The sequence below is a fragment of the Peromyscus eremicus genome, chromosome 15 (assembly GCF_949786415.1).
Source record: "Peromyscus eremicus chromosome 15, PerEre_H2_v1, whole genome shotgun sequence".
NCBI lineage: Eukaryota > Metazoa > Chordata > Mammalia > Rodentia > Cricetidae > Peromyscus > Peromyscus eremicus.
Window position 1 is genome coordinate 2,890,500 of NC_081431.1, and position 27,700 is coordinate 2,918,199.

General features: G+C 45.6%; 1 protein-coding gene across 1 annotated transcript in view; it reads left to right on the plus strand.

Moving 5' to 3' along the window:
• The first annotated feature begins 10,687 nt into the window (after positions 1–10,687).
• The window catches only part of LOC131925133 (protein-cysteine N-palmitoyltransferase HHAT-like), a 39,722-nt gene continuing 22,709 nt past the window's right edge, over positions 10,688–27,700 (plus strand). The window contains exon 1 of the mRNA XM_059280403.1: positions 10,688–10,878. Coding sequence (XP_059136386.1) covers positions 10,741–10,878 — 138 coding nt within the window. The 5' untranslated portion in view covers positions 10,688–10,740. The remainder of the gene's footprint in view (positions 10,879–27,700) is intronic.

Sequence of the window (27,700 nt, forward strand, 5' to 3'; positions counted from 1 at the left end):
AGAGCCATGGGATATCTGCAGAGGAGAGCTTCTAACAGGGAGTAGAACCAGCCCAAGAGAAAGAAGCATATTGAATTCAACAAAGCTGAAAGAACTTGGACATCTGAAGAGTGTTTCAACATCAGACACAGAGATGCAGAGTTTGGAGTTTGCCCAGCTGGTTTTTGGTCTTGCTTTGATCAAGTATTTCCTCACTATGCACCCTTCCCTACGTTTTGGAATGGTAATGAATATCCTGTGCCATTATATGTTGGAAGTATGTGATCTCTTTTTATTTTGATTTTATAGGGGATTACAGTTAAGAGATCGTATGAATCTCAGAAGAGACTTTGAATTTTAAACTTTTAAACATTGTTGAGACTGTTATAGACCATGCAGACTTTTGAAGTTGGACTAAATGCATTTTTCACTATGATATTGTTGTAAACTTATGGGGCCAGGGAGTGGAATGTGGTAGTTTGAATGTAATTGTCCCCCATAAGCTCATAGGGAGTGGCACTGTTAGGAGGCGTGGCTTTGCTGTTGTAGGTGTGACCTTGTTGGAGGAAGTGTATCACTGTGGAGGTGGGCTTTGAGGTCTCATATATGCTTAAGATATTGCACAGTGTCTCAGACCACTTCCCATTTCCTATGGGATCAAGATGTAGCTCCTCCTCCACTCTCACTTCCTTCTCTAGCACCATGTCTGTCTGCATGCCATCATATCCTGCCATGATGATAATGGACTGAGCCTCTGAAACTGTAAGTGAGCCCCAATTCAATGTTTTCTTTATAAGAGTTGCCATGGTCACGGTGTCTCTTCACAGCAATAGAAACCCTAACAAAAGACAGACCCGGATCTGGCTAATGGTGCTGAGTATAGAGCATCCTGAAGTCAGTAAGCTGGAACCTCTGGTGCCTTCACATGCTTACAGAAGACACAGGAATGCTCGTCTCTGTGATGGTGCTATTTACACGATGGCTTTGTGAGGTATAACTGACAATTTCAAACTATATCTACTAATTTAAAGTTTGATGCCTTTGGACATATGCAAACACTTATGAAGCCAACACCAGACTCAGAGGAGTAAATATACCCATCACCTATGAAACATTCCTCATCTGCCTTTGGTTTCTTCCCTTTTGTTGATAAAAATAGTGTCTCAATTTTTCATCACTATGACTGAATACCAGACAGAAGCAGCTGAAGGAATGGGAGGTTTATTTTGGCCCAGTTTCTGAGGGTACGGTATGGCATGAGGAGAGACCTGGTGGCTACAGTGACTGTCAGCAGGGGTGTGTGGCGGTTTTGTCTGCAGGGTGTAGGTGGGAAGCAGAGAACACAGGCTGGAACAGATGCAGGTCTGAGCTTCAAATGCTTTGGAGCCCTGCTCTGGCTCCTAGCCTGTTTCTGGACAAATAGATCTCACATCTCTGAAGGCTCCACAGTCTTCCAGAACACCTGCTGGGGATGGGATGTTTTAGATCCAATCCATAATAAGTAGCAAGATATTCCCTGTGCTGCTGGCCAATTAGCAAGTGTGCAGGCGTTCATCTGTAATCAGGAAATCCTCTCTGTTGGAGCAACATTGATGCATGAACCTGGAGTGTTCTGCTAAGAGAAGCCAACTGGTCCAGAGGAGCATCTCCTGTATGATCCATTTATAGGAAGGAACCATCAGAGTTGAAGTGTGTGGAACAGAGGGAAGAGTAGGTGCTTCTAGGGCAGGGGTGAGGGAGGAGGGTTCATTACTCATCAACGGTTTCAAATCTCAACAAGATGAAGACATTCCTGGGATCTGCCTGGTCGTACTGTCCTCTAACTTGAGGCACTGCCTACATCTCTCACTACGTATCCTTGCCACAACTAAGAAGGAACATGAGCATCCTGGAGCCTCCTGAAGCATCCTGGGGACTCCCTGGAGCCTCGCGAAGCCTCCCAGAGCATCCTAACCCCAACCCCCCACCCTCAGCCTCCTGAAGCCTCCTGGAGCCTCCCGGAGCTAGCTTCTCATCTGGTCTCCACAGATGCCCAGAAGAAGGTGTCAGTACCCTCTGTCTACATTGGCTGAGGCCCTGCAGGAGATTAGACTTCTGACAGGCTCTGGGGTTCTGAGATGGTCCAGCAGGCCCAAGGCTTTGCCTCTGGCTCCTAAGTCCTTGTCCAGCACTTTGCTGTTGGCTTGGGCTGGCCTTTTCCAAACTCTCAACATTTCCTGCCCTGAGAAGCAGAACTCTGGAGGGATTATCTCCAGGTTTTGGACTGAAGATCAAGCTGTTTCTGTAAGCTTTAAGCATAGTCTTGGGCTTAGCATAGCACTTCAGCCCTCAGAGCCACCAGCTTTGTGGAATTTGAGATTATGAGTTTTAAAAATATGGGCATCTAATGAAATAAACATGGGTGTTTAGATACAGGGTAGGTGTGGCTTGACTGAGTTTGTTCTTGCTGTCGTTTTAAGACAGGGTTTTAGTCATCACTTCAGGCTAGCCTCAAACTCACAGCAATCCTCCTGCCTCTCTGCCTCCTACCTGCTAGGATTGTATGAACCATCACCATGGATGATTTAGCTTTTATTTTATAAATTCCACAGTTTTCTACTGAGAGACAGGACATAGAATTCTTACTAGGTAACTTTTCAGAACTGCCTAAAAAATCTCTACCCAGCTCCTTTTAGTGAAGGAACAGAGAATTCGCCTGGCTCAGAATATCCACTCTGCTTTGCAAGTGGTCTCCTCCTCACTTTCTGGAAATGATCAAGTCTATGGCTGCCCATTAACCAACTGTGGTTTCCTAGTAATTAAAGTTGCATTATGATCTGCACTGAACTGAAAGATATTAAAAGCAAATTATATTCTTTTGTGTGTCTATCCTCCTTTAAAACCCTTTATAAGTAATCTTTAGCTTCTTTGTGAGAAATAAACACTAGGCCTTTATCTATGCCCCTTCAGATGGGAATTTGTTTTTTTTTTTTGTTTGTTTGTTTGTTTTTTTGGTTTTTCGAGACAGGGTTTCCCTGTGTAGCTTTGCGCCTTTCCTGGAACTCACTTGGTAGCCCAGGCTGGCCTCAAACTCACAGAGATCCGCCTGGCTCTGCCTCCCAAGTGCTGGGATTAAAGGCGTGCGCCACCACCGCCTGGCTCGGATGGGAATTTGACTAGCACACCATCACTGGCTAATGTAGAACACTGAAATGTACACACACACACACACACACACACACACACACACACACACACACACAGAGGCTCACACTTCCTCACCTTTTTAGCCCTGTTGGAATCTTAGAATTTAGCTGAAATGATAACCATAATAGAAAAGTCATGCCCTGTGAAGACATTTTCAGGAAGCAGTGTACTTACTGTGTGATTCTCTAGGTCAAAGAGAAAGTAAGAAAATTCAAAGGGCATTTCCTGGGAAACGGGAAAAACAGACTAGATTTAAGACATGCACATGCATGAACTTCTTACCCTGTCCCTGCTACAAGCGTATTTGTCAGGTATTCTTTGTGGTGGGCATGGGGGAGGTAGAGAAAGACTGTCTTCCCCTCATGGGAATTGTCCACGGGCATGTACCCACCTCCCCACTGACTGCCTATACCGTACCTGTGACTGACACGACATCTTCAGGGTGCCAGCCTGGCCACTGTAGCACGTTATCTCTGAGGGTAATTATTTGTTCTGTCCACTAACGAATATTATACCCCAACTCTTGGCGCTACACTCAATAGCAGTTCTAATAGAACTAATAGAATTCACCAGCCCAGACACGTTTGTAATGATACATTGTTCTAAAGATCCCTTGACCCCAAAGAGACTGAACTTTTGTTGGACCTTGCGTCCAAGTTAATTGTATGTCTTGAAATCATTTAAGACTATGTAATTAACCTGTTAGCCTACTGTGTACTCAGCCTATTTAACTTGCTGTTAAGAGAACAATACAACCAACCCAGCTTGCTTTAGATCTCCCACACAACCAGCTTTTACAACCTAGGTTAGTGCACAACTTTAATCTTAAATTATGTATTCTTCCATGTCCTGACCCAGAATATTGTGTGTACATTGTGTGTGTGTGTGTGTGTGTATATATATATATATATATATATATATATATATATATATATATATATATATATATATATAGTGGTGATCATTTGCTGAACGCAGCCATCAGATTGAAAGCAACCATCAAACAAATTTTACCATAAATATTGCAGGCAATATAGATATAGCTTGATAATGTCTGTTGTAATCTTGAGTGCTAGTCAGGGTCAGTAAAGCAACTTCTTTCCCTGTAAAGCTCTGTTGAGGATTCTGTAAAGAATTCCTCATTTCAGTCCTGTGATGTGTTTTCTGTTTTTCAATAAACACAGAGTAAAGCCCTGGGTTAGGGAGAGGCACAGCACGTAGACACAACTAACAAAAACTAACAGTTTCAGGCTCACATAACAGACAGACCACATATCAGCCTCTGACCACAGACTGCAGGCAGACAGGAGAGAAGGGAAGGACTGCAATGTGGGCTTGTCCTTGGTCAGAGTAATCTAAGAGGACGCTGCTTTGGCTTCATCCCTTAGTGTGGCAGTGATGCGTGTAGGTAGAGTTTTCCTGCCTGGTCCACAGTCAGGACAAATCTCTCTCACCTGCCAGTCCCACAGCCTCTCAGACCCGACCAAGTAAACACACACAGAGACTTATATTGCTTTCATACTATATGGCCATGGCAGGCTTCTTGCTAACTGTGTTTATATCTTAAATTAATCCATTTCCATTAATCTATGCCTTGCCACATGGCTCGTGGCTTACCGGCATCTTCACAAGCTGTTTCTCATCGTGGCGGCTGGCAGTGTCTCTCTGACTCAGCCTTCCACTTCCCAGCTTTATTCTCTTCCTTGCCCCGCCTATACTTCCTGCCTAGCCAACGGCCAATCAGTGTTTTATTGATTAATTAGCAACACATTTGCCATACATCCCACAGCACTTCCCCCCCCCTTTTTTTTTCCAAAAAGGAATGTTTTAACCTTAACAAAGTAAAATTACATATCATTTGGGAATTTGGGCGTAGCAAGTAAAATTACATATAATTTGGGAATTTGGGCGTAGCTTCTCTTACTACTTCCTGCTGGAGAGGGGCGCTGTATCTTATGGGGATACAAAGAAAATTTTAGAATTATGGAATAGTCCATGAGGCTGTATCGTCTGAGCCAGATGCCTTCAAACCATTCTGGATGTTGGATCATCTGGGCCATGGTGTCATCGGAGACCTTCAGGGGGTCTTGGCTGGTCAAACCTGATGTATCTTAATCTGGAACAATTCCATAGCCTTTGGCTTTCTGTGGGAACAAAAGCAGAGACTCCTTTCCAAAGCAACATATCCTTATATCCAAATTTTGAAGTCAAGGTACCTTTAAAATATACATTTTGGCATAACTCAACAGCTTTTACAATCAAATGTTTTTCTGCAGTTAAAAATCCCAAAGACAACACAATCCAGATTCTCTGTGTAATAGTCATCTTCACATGGCTTATTTTTTATATTAATTTTACTGTCTCTTTAAAGACTTTATTTTTTAAAACTATGTATTTTTTTCTATAACTGTATATATCACCTTTTTTTGTCTTTTTCAAGCCTACATATCTTTCACACACATTGTAAACTATTACATCTGAATCTGTCTTATTGTGAATCTATTGCTTTAAGCTGCAGCAGCTGTGGCTGCTGGCTCCGCCCACAGCTTCTCAACATGGCTACGTTTACCACCAGCTCTGGGAGCTATCATGGGTCTGTGCTTTTATCCAAGCAGCATGTAGTCCAGAAACTTCTTTGTTTTATACTAGCAATGTCTAAATCCACCATGCAGCTTAATGTGCCACTTGCAGAGGCCTCATTTCCGCCCTACTGCAGATCAAGCACACGCGCTAGGAACCCGCCAATAGCTCAAACCAGCAGCTGCCTCTCATTTGAGAGAGACAATTAGGAAGCTGTTTTTAGCTCTGTTTTAGAATCTTTTTTCAGGTTTTAGGTGGAAACTCTTGCCACCACGTTGGACGCCATTTGTAGGTAGAGTTTTCCTGCCTGGTCCACAGTCAGGACAAATCTCTCTCACCTGCCAGTCCCACAGCCTCTCAGACCCGACCAAGTAAACACACACAGAGACTTATATTGCTTTCATACTGTATGGCCATGGCAGGCTTCTTGCTAACTGTGTTTATATCTTAAATTAATCCATTTCCATTAATCTATACCTTGCCACATGGCTCGTGGCTTACCGGCATCTTCACAAGCTGTTTCTCATCGTGGCGGCTGGCAGTGTCTCTCTGACTCAGCCTTCCACTTCCCAGCTTTATTCTCTTCCTTGCCCCGCCTATACTTCCTGCCTAGCCAACGGCCAATCAGTGTTTTATTGATTAATTAGCAACACATTTGCCATACATCCCACAGCAGATGCGCTTTGGAGTGCCTCTGGGTTGTCTTGAACGCTTCAGTGGATGCCCATCTTTGTAAAGGAGCATTATTTTCCCTAGTTAATAAAAGACAGTGCATGGTTGCATGTAACTGTAGTCACAGCTCTGGGGAGGCAGAGGCAGGAAGTTTTCCATGAGTGTGCTGGGGCTACAGTGAGAGGTCCTGTCCCCAAAAGACTAGTGGATATGTCAATGGAGACTAACCTGCCCACCTGATCAAATTAGGGGAGCATTTACCACCGAGGATGACTCCCACTGTGACAACGGTGACAGAGAACACACTGGTTTAACTTGGACCTCTCAGGACAAAACAAGCTTTGTCATTATTTGCCTGAAGTGTGCAGAAAGCACCTGGCATGGGCACCCGGTCAGGGGCAGGCATTGTGAACGCCATCTACCTGTTGCTGGTAGCTTCCTGTTGGCTTGGGGCACCCATGTTGTGTTGATTCTGTGAGATATGTTTGCATGAAGGTGGCGCCTGCAGAGAGGTGCTACCCTCCATCAGTGTTCTCTGCAGACAGTGAGCACACAGAACGGGCCGGGCAGGATCAGGCTTCATGTCCCACAGACTTGGTGTTTTTGCTCTGCTGAGTGTGTCTTCCACCAGGAGATCAGCGGCTGTGCAGCTCGTCTGAGTAGCTCGTGCATGTTTCTGAGACAGACATGCCTGTCTTCTTAATAATCACAGAATCAGGCTGGTGGAATGTATTAAAGAGACAGCCCCTATTCCCTCTTCTTGTCAAACCCACCGTCTTCCAGAAATGAAGAGTGAAGAGTCCACCCTCTTTCAGGTTTGGAACAAAGAAGTTTTGTGTTCTTGGAGACCTGCAATATCATAATTTCTTAATTCCTGGAATATTAAGAATTTTCAGAGACTGTTTTTGGTCAGCTGTCATTTTCAAAAGCAAAGTAAGAGCTTATGGTTTAAAACCGCTACACGTGAGGAGGGGGTAGCCGCTGCAGCATCCCTAGCTTGCAGACAGGTCCCTTTTGGATTTGGACCCAATGACAAGTCTCACTGGTGGGAGGCATGGCAGGCTTTTATTCTGTACTGGGTTTCCTGACATGTGAGGCTTGTTTTTCTTTAGTGCATACCATCTTAACATGTAAACAAGTCTGTAAATACTGCAATGTTTCCTCTAGTCATTCTTAACACTGTTGAAAATGACCATCTTTTAAAAGCATGCAGTGTTACAATACCTGACAGTAGCACTGTGGTGGGAAGGGGTTAGTTACCTCAGTGCCTATAGGAGACCGCGGAGGTTCCAGCCCTCATCCTCTCCCGATTGCACGCTGCTAACCATGCAGCCTCTAGGGGGCAGCAGAGCTCCAGGTAAGAGCTGCACTCCTGCAGGTGTTCTCAGGCTCACGGCCCCTCCTCCTCCTCCTCTTCCTCCTCCTCGGTGTCCCGCCAGCAGCGCCCAGCTCTTCCCTCTGCTTAGAGAGCCTCTTCCTGACGCCTCCCCAAAGTGGGACCCTCTGTGGTCCAACCTCCCGCACTCCTCTGGTCTCCTCAACCCTGTCTCTCCCACACTGAAGCCTTCCTGACGGACCTGGCATATGGCATGTCACCTCACAGCAGGACCTGCTGTTGTCTCACAGCCAGGCTCGCCCATGCCAGGGCAAGAACATCTGAGGCCTTTGTGTCTTAAAATGCCGGGTGCCCGGAAGGCTTAATAAGTAAATGCTGGAAGCAGAAGGAGCACTCCCTGTGGTGTGTATGCATGTGTGTACAGGATTATTTGTTCATGTGTGTGCAGGTGTGTGTGTGTATGCACATGTGTACAGGATTATCTGTGCATGTGTGTGCAGGTATGTATGTGTATATACATGTGTACAGGATTACCTGTGCATGCATATGCAGGTGTGTGTGTGTGTGTGTGTGTGTGTGTGTGTGTGTGTGCGCACATGTGTGTACAGGATTATCTGTGCATGCGTGTGCAGGTATGTGTTTGTGTGTGTGCATGCATATGTGTGTACAAGCCAGAGGATGGCCTTGGATGTTGCTGACAGGTGGCCAGGCTAACTGAGGTGGCTGAGGGAGGGGAGAGGAATCAGGACATGAAGGCTGATCAGGTGGGGCAGGGAGGTACATTCCCTAAACTGACCTAGCGGGATTCTTGCTACACCTGGGCAATGCAGGCCAGACAAGCATGAACAACAAGCCACAGTGTAGGGGGCTTCGAGGGGCCTGATAGAGCTTAGTCAAGGGGAGAGTCTGCAGCAGAGGCAGAGTCCTGTGTGAGACCTAGAGTTCAACCCCAGGCACTGGCAGAAGCAGTCCCCATCACAGCTGGCTGGGACAGGAAGTCCAAGTGTCCTGGTGCACGTGAGGTGACTGAATGAGAATGAGGACGTGACAGCAAGACGCGGTTGAGAAGAAGGGTTTATTGTTGATATGAGGGAGAGAATGTCCAGAGGCCTTTAGAAGGGTCCAGACTGAACATGGCCAGCAGAACAGACTGGGCCATGAGAGGAGGGGGATGGGGGAAAGAAGAGAGGAGAGGAGGCCAAGAGAACCAAGACAGCACATGGGAACCAAGAAGACTGATTTATGTAGGAATCAGAAGCTGGGGGAAGAGATGTGAAGCCCCTGGGAGGGGCTTTGTAGGGTTTAGGGTAGGGAGGATGAGAAATGCCGGGAGGAGCCGCAGGTACTGTGTGAAACTTGTGCCGGGTTTCTTGGGGACTTGATAGTGCCAACTGAGGACAGTAACCTGTGCATCTAGAGAAGCTTGGAGAAATGATTCTGAACATTTTCACCATAAAGAAACAGAAGTTGGAGAGAGGCTGGGGATGTGGAAGAGTACTTTCCCAGCATGCACAAGGTCCTGAATTCTAGCCCCAGAATTTTGGAAAAATAGAGTTTGAGGGGCCAATTACATTGAATGTACATTGACTTGCCATTCAGTGTCTTAGTAATAAACTTAATTTTTATACATTGTTTAAATTATTTCAAATAAAATACTTACATAGTTTTTTGACATTTATCTTTTGGTCTGATTAATTTTATTTACTTTTGGCTTCTTCTGAGGAGTTCTATTAGAAATGATTTTTTAAAAGATTTATGTATTTATTATGTCTACAGTGTTCTGCCTGCATGTGTCCTTGCAAGGCAGAGGAGGGTACCAGATCTCCTTACAGGTGGTTGTGAGCCACTATGTGGTTATGAGTCACCATGTGGTTGCTGGGAATTGAACTCAGGACCTCTGGAAGAACAGTCAGTGCTCTTAACCACAGAGCCATCTTTTTAGCTCCTAAAAATGATTTTTAAATAAAGCTTCTTCAATAGTAAGCAAGTAATGAGTGTATAGTACAAATACTAAACCATTAAGGATTCTGGGATGGATTCTGGGTTGGATTCTGGGATGGTAGAAGTGAAGCATGATGCCTCAAGGAATCAAGTAGGAAGACCCTTGTAAAGTGTCTCAGAAGACATCATAAAGACCTCTTGCCCCCTCCTGGAATTCTCTGGAACAAAGAGGAACTAACCAGAATGAACTGAGGCCTGTGGTCTTCTAGAAACCACAAAGGAGTGTGAATCTCTGCACTTCCGTATTCTCATAACCTGGGCATTAGTGACTCAGGGATGAAGACATATCTGAGGATGCCAGGCACTAGGGCAGAGGTAAGGCTTTGGTCCAGCACTCCTGTTGAGTGCAGAATTCCTCTCTATACTTGCTTCTGGGCCACTTGCCTGGGAATCTGGGACCAGCTCCATTATCCTTCTTATGTACCCCACTCCTACCTTGTAAGGGCCTGCTTTTAGCAACTGTATCTAAATAATGGTTTTACCATTACTTTAAATATGGCTTTACCATAAATTTAGTAGTCTGAGTTGTAAAATGCACACTTGCCATGATGGTCAGTGTCCTCCCAATGCCAGCAGCTTAGTAGGTGCCTCATCATGGGCTGCAAGGCTGGGTACATCCATTCATCAGCTCTAAATTCATCACTGCCCCTCTTGCCTCTTGTAAGTACAATTTTGCCACAATAAGGGCTCCTTGGTATGTATGCTCATCTAACCTAAAGCCACACCCTGTGAGAGTTTAGGATTTCGCCAACAATGAGTGAGGTGGAGAGTTCAAGGTTTGGCCTACAGCTTCCTGGAAGGGGGATCTTTGTACCTTAAACAATAATGCTAGTATTTAAGGGAGTCAAGCTAGAGAGCAGGGAGAGGCAGGTGCATCTCTCCACCTGTCAGCATAGCTTCTCACAGCCTCTTCTTTCTCCAGGTATGTGTACATTCCACTGGGTGGGTCCCAGCATGGCCTTTTGGGGACACTGCTCTCTACTGCGATGACGTTTGCATTTGTGAGCTACTGGCATGGCAGCTATGAAGACCTCTGGTGCTGGGCAGCACTCAACTGGCTGGGAGTCACTGTGGAAAGTGGAGCCCAGAGGCTGTTGGAGATGCCCTGCATCCGGGAGACCTTGGTGAGCAGGATCCATCATTGCCTGTGTGGGAGGGCATAGCTGAGCAAGGAGAGACTGGTTTGGCAGGGGATGGTGGTCACCAGATTCACTCAAATATGAGCAGTTCTTGTCAGGCAACTTCACAGTCTATGTGTCTCTAGGAAGCATGATAGGGGTGGGGACGGGGGAGGCTTCAAAACCATTGTTTACATGAATGGCTGGTTGGTTGGATGGATAGACAAGTGAATATATGAATGAATACTGTAACTATAAAAGTCTAGGCATTTATTATAGAAAAATTACAAAATCCAGACATGAGTAAATAGCTAATAAAATTGACATTAAAATTCACTCTTCTGAAGCACGTTCTGTTTGTGCATGCACACTCAACATGGCCACTCACAGTGATGCTATGGCGGTGCTTCAGCTGCCCCTCCGAGCCAGCAGATCTGTGTGGAGCCCTAAGGTGGATACTTCATGATTGTTTAATTACGCTATTACTAATCATTCCATTATAAATCATATCGATGGATGTGGATCTCATAATCAGAATGAGTTCTCCTGAGGTAAAACTGTCAGGTTAAGGGGTTTCTCATGTTCACGGCTCACTCTGCATGCTGCATATCAGCTCTTACCGCCCTGAAGACAAGGCGTCAAGTTCCCATCCTCCCAGATGTCCTTGCTAGACCTGAGTGATGCTGGCATTTTAATTTTTGACAGATGCTGTTGATGCTGGCATAGCAGACAGCTGAGGGGTAAAGCTGCATTCTTTATCTATAGGTGTGACTGGGAAATTGAGTGTTTCCCTCTGTAGATATTGTAAGCATCACACGTATATTTTGCCGTGTAAATGCAGCAGCTGATACATGAGAATCTTGTAAGAAATTAGTGTTTCTGAATGTGAACAGTGTTCTGCCAGCCCAAAGAATGGCCTAAAAGGAAATGTGAGAGTGTCTGCTCCCCTGGCAGGCTGTAAAACACCAGAGATTCCAATGGGGGAAAAATGATGAATGTGGTTAAACTCTACCCAGCGCATGAGAGTAAAGCAAATACATCTTAAACATCCTTGAGATAGAACGGAGGTATTGAAGTGTGTTTCAATAAAGATAGCCACTCACAGAAGGGCAGTTACTTCAGTAAAAACTGACACAGAGCACACAGCAAAGCAGCACATTGGAAGAAATCAAGTATGCTCATGCAGATTTACAGATAAACATTTGGGGGTTGGAGAGATTGCTCAGTGGTTAGGAGCACCTGTTGCTCTTCCAGATCTGGGTTTGGTTCCCAGCACCCACATGGAGGCTAAAAACCATCTGGAACTCCAGTTCCAGGGGTTCTGACTCCATCTTCTGGCTTCTGAGGGTACTTCACTCACATGCACAGGCCCACACAGAGACACACACACATAGACACAGAATCAAAATTAAAATAAATCTTTAAAAAAGATAAAGATTTTATTCAATATTGGAAGCCAGCATCCAGAAGGCAAGAAATGTCTATGAGGTCTATGGAAAATAATGAAAGCCATGGCAGCCTCATGCAGTGGGTCATGCAAGGCCATGTCTTAAGGACATCTTCATTCTCAAGACTGAATGCTCGTCCCCAAAGCCTGAAAGCCTGGAGATCACCCTTGCAATCCAGAGGGTTCTTTCCTGCTCGGGTACTCTGTTTCCATGTTCCTTCAAGAGGGCTCCAATATTAACCTTAAACAGAATATGAAGCACTGTGAGCTCTGAGTCACAAACTGATGGATCTTAACTGTTAAGGGACTATTCTGTACGACCTATTGCTGATTAAATTGGGTTGGAAATAAACCAAAGAGGAAAACTCAACTCACCAAAACACAGGATTTGCCACTTTGTAGGGTGCTGACCCCCAAAGCCCTCATGTGCTTACCCCATTTGATATTATGCCCACAATTCAGGCACCTAGGTGCATAATAACTTTAGATACATTTTGGTGAAATAATTCTCATGTAATATTAAATTTACTATTTGTTATTATATTTTATAAAACTTTTTTTTAAACATCAGCTGTCTTTATCCTGGGATCCTGGATGGTGTTTGTATTAATTTTCTCATTGTTGTAGGGAAGGAAGGTTGGTTTTGTCTCACAGTTTAAGGGATGTGTCATGGAGGAGAAGGCATGGCGGCGGCAGCGTGAGGCGGGTGGTCACACTGCATCAGCTGCCTGGAAGCTGAGAGCAGAGAACTGTTTCTCTCAGTTCATTTCTCCTTCACGTTTAGTCTAGGACCCCAGTCTGTGAAATGATGTTTCCCCTTCACATGCAGGATGGGTCATTTCACCTCGGTTAACCCAATCTAGACACTCCCTCAAGACCTGACCAGAGGTTTGTCTTCTAGGGGATTCTACTGTCAAGTTGACACCCATGTTAGCTCCCATAGTGTTCCTGGCTGTTGAGACCCTGCCCCTGAGCACGGGCCAGTGTCTGATAACTACATAGGGCCCACTGTTTGTCTCGGTGTCCGAGTTGACCTGGGGCTGTCAGTGCGCAGGTAATGCTTCTGTCCTTAGCTCTTCCATCTCTGTCTCCTCTGGAGTCTCTCTCACTATCCCGTCTCTTACAGTCTAGCAGAGAACCTGTTTTCCTTTGGCATTCCAAATGCATACAGCTGGAGTTTTAAGATAATTTATTTAATATCGTGTGGGGGTGTGTGGGGTGTGCATGTATGGAGGTCAGAGGACAGTGTGGTGAAGTTGGTTCTCTCCTTCCACCTTTTCATAGTTTCCTGTGATAGAACTTGGGCTTCCAGGCTTCTGCTGTAAGACCTTTGCCCACCGAGCCATCTCACTGGTCCCTTAAGCTTTTGAATAAATTTTCCCCCCATAGTCTCTTCTTCTCTTCCCATGATTTCATCACCTCTCCCCTCTCATTGTCAAAATCCAAATAAAGACTGGACACCCTCTTGGCACTTGGTTTCATATGACTTTAATCTCTCTAGTTTTTCTGATAGTGTTTTCACAGTGTGAGCTCACTCCCTTGCCTGTGCCATCTTTGGTATTCTTTAGGGTTTTCCAGAGAAACAGAACTGACTGTGTATGTGTGTGTGTGTGTGTGTGTGTGTGTGAGAGAGAGAGAGAGAGAGAGAGAGAGAGAGAGAGAGAGAGAGAGAGAGAGAGAGAGAGAGAGAGAGAGATTAGGGTAGAGAATTAGGCCATGTGGTTATGGCGACTGAGTGGTCCAGACTCGGGAGAGCTGATGGTGTAAGTTCCAGGTGGTGTCAGAAGACAGATCTGTGCTAGCCAGACCACACTCAAGTGTAGGGATGCTCCCTTGACCTTAGTATTTAAGCCCTGACCTCCAGTAGACTGGCTGATACTGGAGAGGGTAGTGTACTTTCCTCAGAACGTAGATTCCAATGTCTATGTCACCCAGAGACACTCTTATCACAGACACACCTGTAAATGATGTTTAACTAAATATGTGGGGCACCCTGTGGTCCCAACCAGTTGACAAAACTAACCAACATGCCTGTTTTTTGTTTTTCTTTTACCATGGCATGTATCTTTTGCCAGTTTTTGACACAGATTGACAGGTCTCTGCTAACAGGGTGGTTGTTCCTTCTCTTTCCATAGCACCTTCAGACCCAGGGCCTTAGATGGGGCTCAGAAGCACAGGATTTCTTGGTCTGGCTGATTGACAGTTGGACATTCTCCAGAAGACTGTTATGAACAGGAAGCCCTCAGCTTCCATAAGAGGACTCTCTGACAGGTTCCTGAGGTGATGGAAATGGCCACTATGGTAACACACAAGTCACCAGCTACACAAGGCACTTCAGATGTGGCTAGGGCCACTGAGACACTGAATTAGGACTTATTTCATTTTAAAACACTTAAAATTATTTTGCTATTTTTTGTACGTGGGTGTTTTGCCTTGGCTTAGTTAGGCTCTCTATTGCTGTGTGAAACACCAAGACCAAAAAGCAAAAGCAAGTTGGGGAGAAAAGGGTTTATTTGGCTTACACTTCTATATCCCTGTTTATTATTGAAGGAAGTCAGGACAGGAACTCAAACAGAGTAGGATCCCAGAGGCAGGAGCTGATGCAGAAGCCATGGAGAGGTGCTGCTTACTGGCTTGCTTCCCCTGGCTTGCTCAGCCTGCTGTCTTATAGAACACAGGACCACCAGTCCAGGGATTACACCACCCACAATGGACTGGGCCCTCCCCCATGGATCATTAATTAAGAAAATGCCTTACAGCTGGATCAGATGGAGGCGTTTTCTCAATTGGGGTTCCCTTCATGAAGATAACTCTAGCTTATGTCAAGTTGACATAAGACTAGCCAGCACATGCCTGCATGTGTGTGTCTGTACTGTGTGCATGGCTGGCACCCACGGAGGCCAGAAAAGGGCATTGAATCCCCTAGGACTGGAATTACAGATGGCTGTGAGTTGCCATGTGGGTGCTGGGAATCATACCCAGGTCTTCTGGAAGAGCAGCTAGTGCTCTTAACTGCTGAGCCATCTCTCCAGTCCCCTTATTTTATTTAATTAATTTGAATCTAGGTAGCTTAATTGTGGCCTCTGGCCACTATCTTGAATAGTACAGTTCTAGAAAAACATTTTTTAAATAGCATATTTGACTGTGATAATTTTTAATTTTATATGTATGAATGTTTTGCCTGCATGAATGTCTGGGTACCACATTGCATGCAGTGCAAAAAGGCAGCACCAGATCCCCTGGGACTGGAGTTCCTGGTGATTGTGAGCAGCCACCCAAGTGCTGACAGGTCCCTTGGAAGGACAGCAAGTGCTCTTAACCACGGAACCATCTCTCCAGCCCTGACTTCAGTAATGTAAAACTGTCTTCATTAATGGTGCTCTGCCTCGTGGATCCAGCTGGTAGCTGAACCTCTTTCTTGGCTCCCTTGAAGCTACCTTGATTCTGCACCCACGTCCCCTCATCTTCAGACATTCTCATTAGCTATCTTAGTGACACTGTCATTCTCGGGTTACCCAAAACCATTAGCATTTCCGTCTCTCATATGTACTGTTTCTTCTGCCTCCTAGCTTGATCTTGAACTTTTTTTTCAGTCACTGGACCGCCCCCCCCATCCACAGTCCTCTAAACTAGTGCCTGGTGGCTAGAAACCAAATGGCTTCTAATTAGTAGCTCTTCTTCCATTTTTAACCCCCTCAATTCATCACCTAGTGATGTTTCTTAGTAAAAACCTAATCATGCCACTCTCTTTAAAACCCAGTTGTTAGGGCTGGAGAGATGGCTCAGTGGCAAAGAGCACCTGCTGCTCTTGCAGAGAGAGGACCTGGGTTCAGTTCCCAGCACCCACATGGCAGCTCACAATGGTCTGTAATGAGTTCTAGGGGATCCAGCAACCTCTTCTGGTCTTCACAGGCATTTTATACATTTGGTGCACATACCTATATGAAGGCAAAACACCCATACTGTAAAATTAAAATAACTTAAAATAAAACTCAATTGTGGCTTCCCATCTTCTTAGAACTAAGTCCTCAGTGTTTAGAAGGAACTCAGAGGCCCTGCTGGGTGTTGTCTGGAAGCCTCCCCCTCTACAAGCTACAGCTCCCTCACACAGACTTCTAATCTCCTGGGGTACCCTCTCTGCCCACCACACCCCAACTCTTCAGACTTTGTCTTGGTAGACATCTTGTTTGTGACCCCTGTTCTGGTAGTCCTGGTCCAGGCAGGTCCCTCTGGAAAACTCATTTGGGACATCACATGGTCTCTCCTATCCAGCTGTTACAGCATAATGAAATACTTTTCAATGTTTTATCCCCATCTCCCTCACTGATTTTTGGGTGTCGGGTTCAGATGAACAACATAGAATGGCAGTTATCATGGCACTTGGCACGGTGCTTTGCTGAGTGAAAGATGGTGTTTTCTGACTTCACTGAGGAGTGTAGAAGAGAAAGGGGTTTGTGCAGTGGTGGGGATGATGCAGGTTGCCTGCTGGAAGAACCCAGGAAGGCAGAGGGCTATTAAACATGGTGCTGGGCATTATTTTATAGCAGTACAGATACTAATGTGTCTAGTGAAAGCAAGATGCTGCTTTAATGCTCAATGAAAACTACATGCACATATGAAAAGGATAGGGAAGATGCCACCTGCTTTATATCCTGCTACTTCACAAGAGAGGACCTATGGGCCCTGACTCTGGGAAACGCAGACCTGCAGGAAGCTGGCAGAAGGCATCTCCCGCAAGCTCCCTTACTGGTTGGAAGAGGAGGAATTGCTGGGGCAACTCATTCTTTCCCAACACTGTACTCTCCAGGGAGCCAGAATTTGTGGTTCAGACTTGAAATCTTAGTTAGTGGTGGCATTTCAAAGCATCGGTGGAATGACGCTGCTTCCTGGCAGCCTGGATTTCATCTTTCCTTGGAGTGAGACCCTTCCAGCCTGCTTGTTGGTTATTCCTTTGCAAAGGTGAATCCATATCCCCCAAAGTTGACCCACCCCAGCTCACTCCTGATTCCATGTCAGTGCATGATTTAAATATGTCTTCCCTCCATGTCAACGCATGATTTAAGTATGTCTTCCCTCCATGTCAACGCATGATTTAAATATGTCTTCCCTCTATGTCAATGCATGACTTAAATATGTCTTCCCTCCATTTCAACACATGATTTAAATATGTCTTCCCTCTGCCCCATCTCCTCTTCTCCCCACAGTGTCTGAATAAGCTGGCTAGAATCCCTTATTGAGCAGTGAAATCTCTGCTTGTAGCTTAACTTAGGAGACATGCCTCCAGGATTGACCACTGTGGATCAGACTAATGGTTCTTGAAGGATCTGAAGTTCTGGTGCAGCAACAAGAAAGCAGACCATGGCTTTTGGTGTTGTCCATTCAACTTCTTGGCTGTATTTATTTATTGATTTTGAACAAACAAGTAGAGAGGCTCCTTGCACTTGGCAGATAAATGGGCAGAAGAAAGCAGATGACAGGCTATGAAGGGCCAGTGCCATCCACACTGTGATGGGTTGAAACACAAGCAGACAATTGGCTATCAAGGCTCAATGACATTCACACTTAAATGACTTGATTCTGTGGGATCCCGACTCACCAACTAAGACACAGATGCCACTGACTCAACCACAAAGCCTTTCTTAGTGGTCAGAGGCCAGGGTCCTAAGGGCCTCTGAGGGAATACAGAACAAACCTGCCTATGAGGAGCGATGCCGTCTTCAGGGGCAGCTAGTCTACCATTCTTCCACTTGAGTCCAGTGCAGCAGGGTGAGACCAGGTGCTTACTGGACGTAAGCCTGTTGGGATCAGAGCCCTTCCAAGACTGAGCCCACTTAGGCATGACCAACCTCATTTCTTAAATTTAGTGTCTTATGTGGGGAATAGATTGTCAAACAGTGAACTCTCAGCCAAGTGTAACATATGATCCCTTTGTCCAGTTCATTGTTCTGTGTCTTCCTCCACATTTCCCTGGATGGTCTTCTGGTCATGTGCACTTGAGTGTCTGTCTAGTCAGCATCTTCTATAATGGACATGTGTCTTCCTTGGCTTCTCATCAGGAGACCATCTCAGTGGCAGACACTTTAGATTCAAGACATGATAAGACCGAGGAATAGAGCTTATCTTTGTCAGTAGCTAAGTGCCCTGTATGAAAAATTAACTTGTTTTCACAATATCAGAAAACACTGATTGACTTAACCTTGCCAGGTATGACTCAGAAGAAAGGTCTGGTCTAAAAAATAAAAATTTGGGAGCATATAGATGGTATTTTTGATGCATGGTAATGTTTGAGACAGAGAAGGGGGAAGGGGAGGAGAGGGAAGGGAAGGAAGAGGAGGGAAGGAAGAGGGAGGGGAGAGAAGAGGGGAGGGGAGGGGAGATGTGATGAGACATAAGTCTACGCTGAGTCTGGGACACACTAATACTTCATAGTTGGGTGAAGGAGGGAACCGGGAGGAGGGGTAAAGATTTAGGGGTGGCTTTGCAGAAACTAAGAAGAGGCTATTTCATGGAGAGCTCACTGCGGGTGATGCCATTCAAGGACCAGGTAAGTGAGACTAAAGGACCTTAGTCAGAGGGCTAGCAGAAGCAAAGAGTCCTGAGTCCCCATCTCTCCCCACTGCAGCTTTGTGTAGTTGAGAGCAATGCCATGTGCAAGCCAGTTGAGGATCAGAGGAAGGCGTTGTGTGCACTGTAGCCAGAAAGAAGTTTCTAGAACATTGATGTTGATGAGGGGAGGAGTTGGTGTAAGCTGAGCTCTTGGGAATGGTCCTCAAAGAGCTGGGCTTGGGCAGAACCGTAATGAATGTGAGGTAGCATTGGAAGGGTAGGTAGGGAGGCAGACACTGGTCCTGTTACACACTGCTTGACATTGGGAACCTGGGTGCTGTGTTGGAATCCAGAGGCTGACATAACACATGGGGAGAGACATCCTCTCATAAAGGACTTGAGTACCACACTTAGAAATCTGGAAATGCCAAACAGGAGTTTTACATTAACATATTAATACATATGTGAGACCAGCATGCTGGACTAGCTCTTAAGGCTGGAAAGAGGAAGCCTGTTCTTATGAACAGCATGTTCCTGGAGCGGGTGGGTATGGCCCGTTGATGCCCACTCTGTGGTCTCCCTGCCACGGCATCATTAGCAAAGCTGGAAACAGGCTGTGAAATTTGTTGCCTATACATTTCCTTTGCAGTGGGATCTGAAGCCTGAGTCTTAACTTCTCTGGTCCAGGAGGTAGAACTCTGAATATAATCCCCCTTTCAGGTTCCTTGGACTCCCCTTTGTCTAGGGAGTCCAAGATGCCATCTGATGGAGGGCAGACTCTGGCATGGCGTCTAGTTTCTCCTGGAGGCTGACTCTTGGCTTTAGCCCCTTTTCCGACCCTCTCAGCTCAGGCTGCAGTAGGGTGGGTCTTGTGGCACTGGTATCCCACCTAAGAGCACAGACTCAGACCAGTGCCTCATGGTGCTCCACAGATGAACTTAGGAAAAAGAACTCAGAACACACCCACTGAAGCCCTCTCTGGGTCTCCTCCCTAAGGCTGGGTCTCCTTTCTCCCCCGCCCCCAATCCAAATTAATCCACTGGAAGCAACAGGGCCGGAGCTGCTGTGGTTCCTGCTGTTGAGAGGAGGAGCTCTTTGCTTATTCTATGAATAATATGCTCATACTAAGTGCAATATGTCTTAATGATGTGTGTGTACGTGTGTGTGTGTGTGTGGTGTGCTGTGCCTGTGTGTGTGTAGCATGTGTGAGTGCTCATTTTAAAGCTCTGAAAAGGCACGGAGTACAGGACTTCTAAAATAAAATCCTCCCAAAGCATCTCACATCCCTCCAAAGACCTAGAAATAAACTCTGCTTAAAAAAGCACGCCGAGCAGCTGCTGGCCTTGTTTGAGATGAGCTGGGCTGGCAGCCACGTGCCTGCAACTACCCACACAAAGTGAAGAGCACACTTTGAGTCCTGTTTCCTCTGCTATTGGCCCTGTTCATGTAGCAGATTGGAGTCAATGAGAGAATGACCCTTGACTGTGTCTCGTGAGGAGGACAGAAAAGACCATGATATAAAAGATGCAGGGCCTCCGCCAAGCCGGCTGTGCTCTTGAAAGTGACAGTGTTGGCGTAATGATGGTGTTGGCTTAATGCTGTTGTAAGACAGCATGTTTTTGTTGTCTTAGGTGAAGATGAAGAACAAGTCATACATGTCTTAAGATTTACTTGTAAGTACACAGGGACACAGAAAAGCAGTCAGAGGCATGCAGTGGAAGGCATGTATGCCACCTCCTCAGGGGATGTCACCTGTGATACATACTTTGTTTCTGCTAATTGTGGTTTCCACCCTGTATTGTGATCTCAAGTCAGAGGTTACAGGAAAGCAAGCAGGTGGACTCGCCCTCCAGAGGCCTCGCGTGGCTGGTCTCATGTCTTACTGTGTTAGAGATTGGAGGGTCGGGTTGTCATTCTGAGGAACGAGCAGGGACTGTTAAAGAAAAGGCTAGATGGACACTGGGACTCTGTCACACACATGTGTCGTTACTCAACAGTGGCAACAGCCCTTCTGGCTCAGATAATTCTACCAGGTTCACAGATGAGGAAACCGGAGACAAGGAAAGGTATTTATCTTTACCCTGTGGAAGTGGAATGCAGTCCTACCTGATTTCTTTGGAGGAGCATCCTGAATTTCAGACATGAAGGATATTCCTGGATAACTCCCTCCCACCCCACATGAAGCACCTGCCCATCTGCTCTGCAGATCTTGGATGCTTGTGCATATTGAGTATCTGACTCAGTGACATTTCAGCCCTCAGCCCTCCATTCTTAGACAAGTTAGAAAGCGTGTGTGTATGTCTGTGTGTCTGTGTGTCTATGTCTATGTGTGTGTCTCTCTCTCTCTGTGTGTGTGTGTGTGTGTGTACCCATGCTTGTATGAATGTGCTTGTGTATTCTAGAGGTCAGCGTTGGGGATCTTTCTCGATCACTCTTCACCTTAGTTACTGAGACAGTCTCTCACCGACCCTGCAACTCACTAATTCAGCAAGACAGGCTTGCCTACCTGCACAAGGGATCCTCCTGTCACGCTTCCCGGTGCTGAGGTTATAGGCATGCTGTATCCAGATTCTTATGTAGGTTCTAGGTACCTGAACTCAGTTTGTCTTGCTTCATGACAAGCACTTGACCCTCAGAGCCATCTTTCCAGGCTCCAAAATTTGGAATTTAATTGTAGTTCCACACAGTCTTGGATGGGGTAACTAATCTGAAAAATCGGTCCAAGTGAAGTAGGGCTATAGAGGCAGTTAGATGATCACTTGTAACTTCATGACGGAGATGTGGGTGTTTTATAGTGGTGTGAACTTTACAGTGTGAACTTACAGCCTAAATGCTCTCATACCGCCACGGTGTCTCCTGGCTCTGCTTGATGGAGGTGTGGTTCTTTGGGGCAGGGTGTGCTATCACAGGTGTGCTTCCCTCCCCTGACTCCGGACTCCCATGTCCATCCCTTAACAGCAACTTTGAATTCCCTTGGTTCCCCCCGATATTATATCGTCCGTCTTTCTCAAGTCTATGCTAACTCACTCTTGACGTCTGACTTCTGTGAGTCTTCACCATCTTAGTTCTATCCCCCACTTCCCTCAAAACTCAGTGTTTACCTTGTCAGGTGACTCACTGCAGGGCCCTGAAACACCTTGTTTACCCTCCTGCCCCACCAATTCAGTTTGCATTCAGTTTGCTGCTCTGAGTAGGTTCCCGCCACTTCTTTCCAGACTCACCTGCAGGAGTGAAAAATCCCTCCGATAGAAATCCCCCTGCCAGATGTACTGCAGGTCTGTCAGCTGACTTCTGGAGAACCTCCCCTGGACCTGCTGTTCATTGGCTGTCCAGCCTTTCCCAGTCTCCTTGAAAACTTTGTTCCTGTTGCCCTGAGCCAGCTTGTCACCCTCCACCACACTCTACTATGCGGTTTGCTGGAGCGCATTCTTTCGTATCTTTCTTAGAAAAGGATCATGGGAAATACATTCTAGAGACCTTTTACATCTTAAAAAGTAGCTCCTTTTACCCTCACTATTGATATCTGATTTGCGATTTTATGTTGCAAAGCAATTTCTCTGGAAAATTTGAAGATATTTGTCTTGTATCTTTTACCTTCATTGTTGGGAAATGCCGTTTCTGTTCTTGTTTCTTTGTATAGACTTTGTTTTCTTTCTAGAAGCTTTAATGCAAATGTTTTCGATGTTCTCAAACTTCATCACGTCTATAACTTCTCTAGTTTAGAGTTTCTCAGGTGCAGTTTATCTGAAGTGGGGAATATGTTGAATGGTTTTATGTCAATTTGACACAAGCTAAAGTCACTTAGGAGGGAACCTCAATTAAGAAAATGCTTCCATAAGATCGAGTGTAGTGGCACACGTCTTTAATCCCAGCACTTGGGATTAAAGAAGCAAGTGGATCTCTGTGAGTTCGAGGCTAGTCTGATCTACAAAGTGAGTTCCAGGACAGCCATAGCTACACAGAGAAACCTTATCTCAGAAAACCAAAACCAAAAAAAAAAAAAAAAAAAAAAAGATAGGATTATAGATAAGCCTGTAGGACATTTTTTTAGTTAGTGATTGATGTGGGAGGACCTAACCCATTATGGGTGGTGCCATCCCTGGACTGGTGGTCCTGGGTTCTATAAGAAAGCAGGCTGACGGGTAGTGGTGGTGGTGGTGGCACACGCCTATAAGCCCAGCACTCAGAAGGCCAAGCCGGGTGGATCTCTGTGAGTTCAAGGCCAGCTTGATCTACAGAGTGAGATCCAGGAGAGGCACCAAAACTACACAGAGAAACCCTGTCTCAAAAAACCAAAACAAATAATAATAATTAGGCTGGGTGGTGGTGGCACATGCCTTTAACCCCAGCACTCAGGAGGCAGAGGAAGGCAGATCTCTGTGAGTTCAAGGCCAGCCTGGTCTATAGAGTGAGATCCAGGACAGGCACCAAAACTACACAGAGAAACCCTGTCTCGAAAAACCAAACCAAACCAAACCAAAGAAAGAAAGCTGAGCAAGCCAGTAAGCAGCACTCCTCCATGGCCTCTGCATCAACTCCTGCCTCCACATGCATACCCTGTTTGAGTTCCTGTCCTGACTTCCTTCACTGAAGAACAGTGATATGGAAGTGTAAGCTGAATAAATCCTTTTCTCCCCAACTTGCTTATTGATCATGGTGTTTCATCGCAGCAATAGAAACCCTAACTAAGGTAGGGACCTTCATTGTGTGTGTGTGGAAGAGGAGGAGAGTACTACCCAGATCTTTAACAAGCTCCTCTTTTCCTCTGTGGCTTTCTCCTAACTTCTGTGGAGCATATACCACGTGGGCCGTGTCCTGTTCTGGGGTACAATGCTTTCCTTCTCTTTGGGGACTAATATTTGGGTATCTCCACTATGTGAATTCCCTATCTTTGCTGTCTTATAATGGGTTGACTTCCCTTACCTGCTTCCTTATCTAGGGATCTGTGCCATTTTTCAATGTTTATTATCAGTTGCATAATGTTTGTGAAGACACTGAACTGGTGATTCTTAGAGAATTTTTTTCATAAGGTGGTCCCTTGACAGGGCATTTCAGAATGTGTTACCTCTCTTCAATTTCAAATTGTTAAATATCAAGGTTTATTAGGAAGCAGGCCTTTCCCCAAGCTGTTATTTTGGTTAAACAGGATACAGCTGAAGCCACCCCCCCCCACGCACACATCCTAGGTTAGTTAGTGGTCCCAGGGGACTTCAGAGTTGCCTGGAGAGGGAGGCTCCAGGACCATGAGCATAACTTCAGCATGATGGTCATCAGGCTTCTAGCTTCTTGCCCATGTGCCGTGACTGTTTATGCTCAAGGGAGGTAGCCAGAGTATCGGGTCACTCAGTGGAAAGACTCCTAGAATTCCCTTTCCCCCTTTTTTCCTAGCTGACAATTCAGTCTCTTTAAAATAAAAATGCAGTGTGAAGGCTGAAGCTCTACTGAATGTCCAGGCCTAACAAACAGGCCGTGTTCACCTTCATCCCAAGACACAGCCTGTGTGCATGGGCTAAGAACTTTTTATTCTTTAGTGATATACTGGAGAGATAATTCTTTGGTAATGCAGAGATGCGTGAGCTGTATAATGTGGGTGTGTGTTCATGAATGGTGTGGAGTGGGTGTGTCTTCATGTGTGGTCCATGTGTAGTGGGTGTGTGGCCTTCATGGTCCATGTGTAGTGGGTGTGTGGTCTCCGTGGTCATGTGTAGTGGATGTGTGGTCTCCGTGGCCCATGTGTAGTGGGTGTGTGGTCTCCGTGGCCCATGTGTAGTGGGTGTGTGGTCTCCGTGGTCCATGTGTAGTGGGAGTGTGGTCTCCGTGGTCCATGTGTAGTGGGAGTGTGGTCTCTGTGGTCCATGTGTAGTGGGAGTGTGGTTTCTGTGGTCCATATGTAGTGGGTGTGTGGTCAGTTAACCCTTCTGATAGCATTCTCCAGTTGTTGAATTTGAGTTTCTCATTTTCTTTCCTTTGCAGATGGAGCTTTAGTGAAGCTTCCAATTCAAGCTCCTCACACGTATGTGTGAACGTTTCTTTAGGGCAGATACCAAGAACAGAACAGAGCAGGGACTGACAAACTCTCTCTTGGTTATATCTGGACTGTCTTGTCTGCTGTTGGCCTGCAGCTAAAACTGTTCCACCAACTGCTCCTCACCCATCCCTGCCATAAAATACAGATAAATATCCAAGCATGGATGGGTCCATTTCCAGGCTCTCTAGTCTATTGCATTGACCTAGATGATTATCTTTATTTTAAATTCTAGTGTTTTATAACATGCTGTGTTTTCTTGTAGGCAAACATCTTATTCCTCTTTTGATTCCTTTCCAGAATTTAATTGACTGTTTTTACATGTTCTCTCTCTCTCTCTCTCTCTCTCTCTCTCTCTCTCTCTCTCTCTCTCTCTCTCTCTCTCTCTGTGTGTGTGTGTGTGTGTGTGCGCGCGCGCGCGCGCGCGCGCGTGCGTGTGTTCAGGCACATGCACACCTCAGTGCACATGTAGACATGGGAAGACAACTTCATGTCCTTGCCTTTTACCTTGTTTGAGACAGGGTCTTTCTTGTTCAGTGCTGCATAACTCACGAGCTTCAGGCAGTTCTCTAGTCCCACCCCTGGCACATGCAGTGGGATCGCAGACATCTGTGCTCCTGTGCTAGCTTGTACTTGGCTTATGGGGATCTGAACTCTGGTTGTTGGGCTTGTGCACCACACACAGCGAGCACTTTGCCCTCAGAGCCATCTCTCTAGCCGATACAGGACTCTTACAGATGGACTTTGGACTTGGTGAGGCTTCCCTCACCAAGCTCCCTTTAGTGTGTTTACTGCAATATATTGGGAATTCTTTGAATTGTACCCCAGTTTCAATCATTTACATTGTCTTAGCTTGTGTGTGATTGAAACAAAATTCTGAGACCAAGTAATTTATAAACAACAGAAATTCAGGCTGGGGTATGCCCCATGGGTACAGTGATATTGTACAAGCATGATCCTCAGATACCACAAACAGCTGGATGCAGTATGAGCATCTGTAACCCAGAGCTCCTGTGTCAGATGGGAGGTGGAGACAAGAGAATCTCCAGAAACCCTCAGGTCCACCTGCCTAGCTGACAGCAAGCTTCCAGTTCAGTGAGACTATGTCTCAAGGTGATAATGTGGAGAGCAGAAGAGGAAGGCTCCAGTTCCTTCCTCTGGCTTCTGCATGGGTGCACATTGGTGCACAACCCCAAGACACACAGACATACATGCATGGACACAAACACATGAAATCCGATCCTCTTTGTCCAAGATGGTGCTTGTTCACCTTTCCCAGTGTCTGAGCTCTGTCCTCATGACAGAGGGGGCTCCAGTGTGCTTCTGATAAGACCCTGATGCACTCCTGAAAGTTGGGCTGTCTTGACTTAATCACTGTCCAAAGTGCCTCTTCATACGCTGCTACAGGGGTGCAGGGTGGTGTGAATGTTGAGAGGCATGCCCCCCAAACCTAGCCAGAGCTGTTCATTCAAGTCCTGCATGTTTTCTTATTGCCTCTTTTTTTTTGACTCCTGGTTTCTGAAAAGCTGTTGACTTTTGCGTTGAGCTGATGACTTTGTGTCTTGCAGATACCTTGTGTCATTTTGTCCCTTTTGGGTCCTCTAGAAGGATAACCATGTCATTCACATGTCCTGACAGCTCAGTTCCTGACAGCAATTATAATTCTAACACATTTAATGGTCTTACTGTACTGATGAGGTTGTTCAGTTCAGTTTGGGCTGACAAGGAAGGGGAGAGGCCCTTTCCTCCTGCCGCTGTGGGGCTGCTGCGTAGGAGCTATGGGCAGAGCATCTTCGTCAGATGAACTTTTATTTTTTCTAGCCTCCAAGGACTTTATGTTGCACATGAGTGTCTATTTCTTCTGTGTTGGCATCTAGTGAGTGACCACAGGATTTTTCTTCTTTATTTAATATGTGAGTTAGATGGATTTTCTAGTGTTTCTAATATCAAATCATCTTTCCATTCCAGCATAAACTTTTCTAAGTTGAATGCCTTAATTAGGATCTCTATTGCTACAAAGAGATACCATGACCAAAAAGAAGGTTTGGAAGAAAGGGTTTATTTGGATTATACTTCCATATTGCTGTTCATCATTGAAGGAAGAACAGGAACTCAAACGGGGAAGGATCCCGAAGGCAAGAGCTGATGCAGAGGCCATGGAGGAGTGTTGCTTACTGGCTTGTCCCTCATGACTTGCTCAGCCTGTTTTCTTAGAGAAACCAGGGCTACCAGCCCAGGGATGGCACCACCCACAATGGACTGGGCCCTCTCCCATTAATCACTAATTAAGAAAACGCCTTATAGCTGGATCTTATGGAGGCATTTTCTCAATTGAGATTCTCCTTTCAGATAATTCTAGTTTGTGTGTCAAGTTGACATAAGACTAGCCAGCACAAGTAACCCCTTGTCAACTTGACAAACACATCACTATTGAGCCACAACCTTTCCTTTCTTATTCATCCCCAAGATCTCACATTAAAAACATAAGTAACTTTAAACATCCCAGTTTTTAAAAATTCATACACCTTAAAATTTCAGTCTCTTTAAAATATCCAATCTCTCTAACAATCCAGAATCTCTTTTAAAAGTACAAAGTCTCTCCACTGTGGGCTCCTGTGAAAATCAAAATTAAATTAAATAACATCTTACTTCAATAGGGAAGAACCATGACACAGGACATAGTCACAATCGGAACAAAGCAAAACCAAACTCCTATTGTGTAAGCAACACAATGTCCGATGTCTAGGATCCACTCACCATCTTCTGGGCTCCTCCAAAAGGCTTGGGTCACTTCTCCAGCTCTGCCCTCT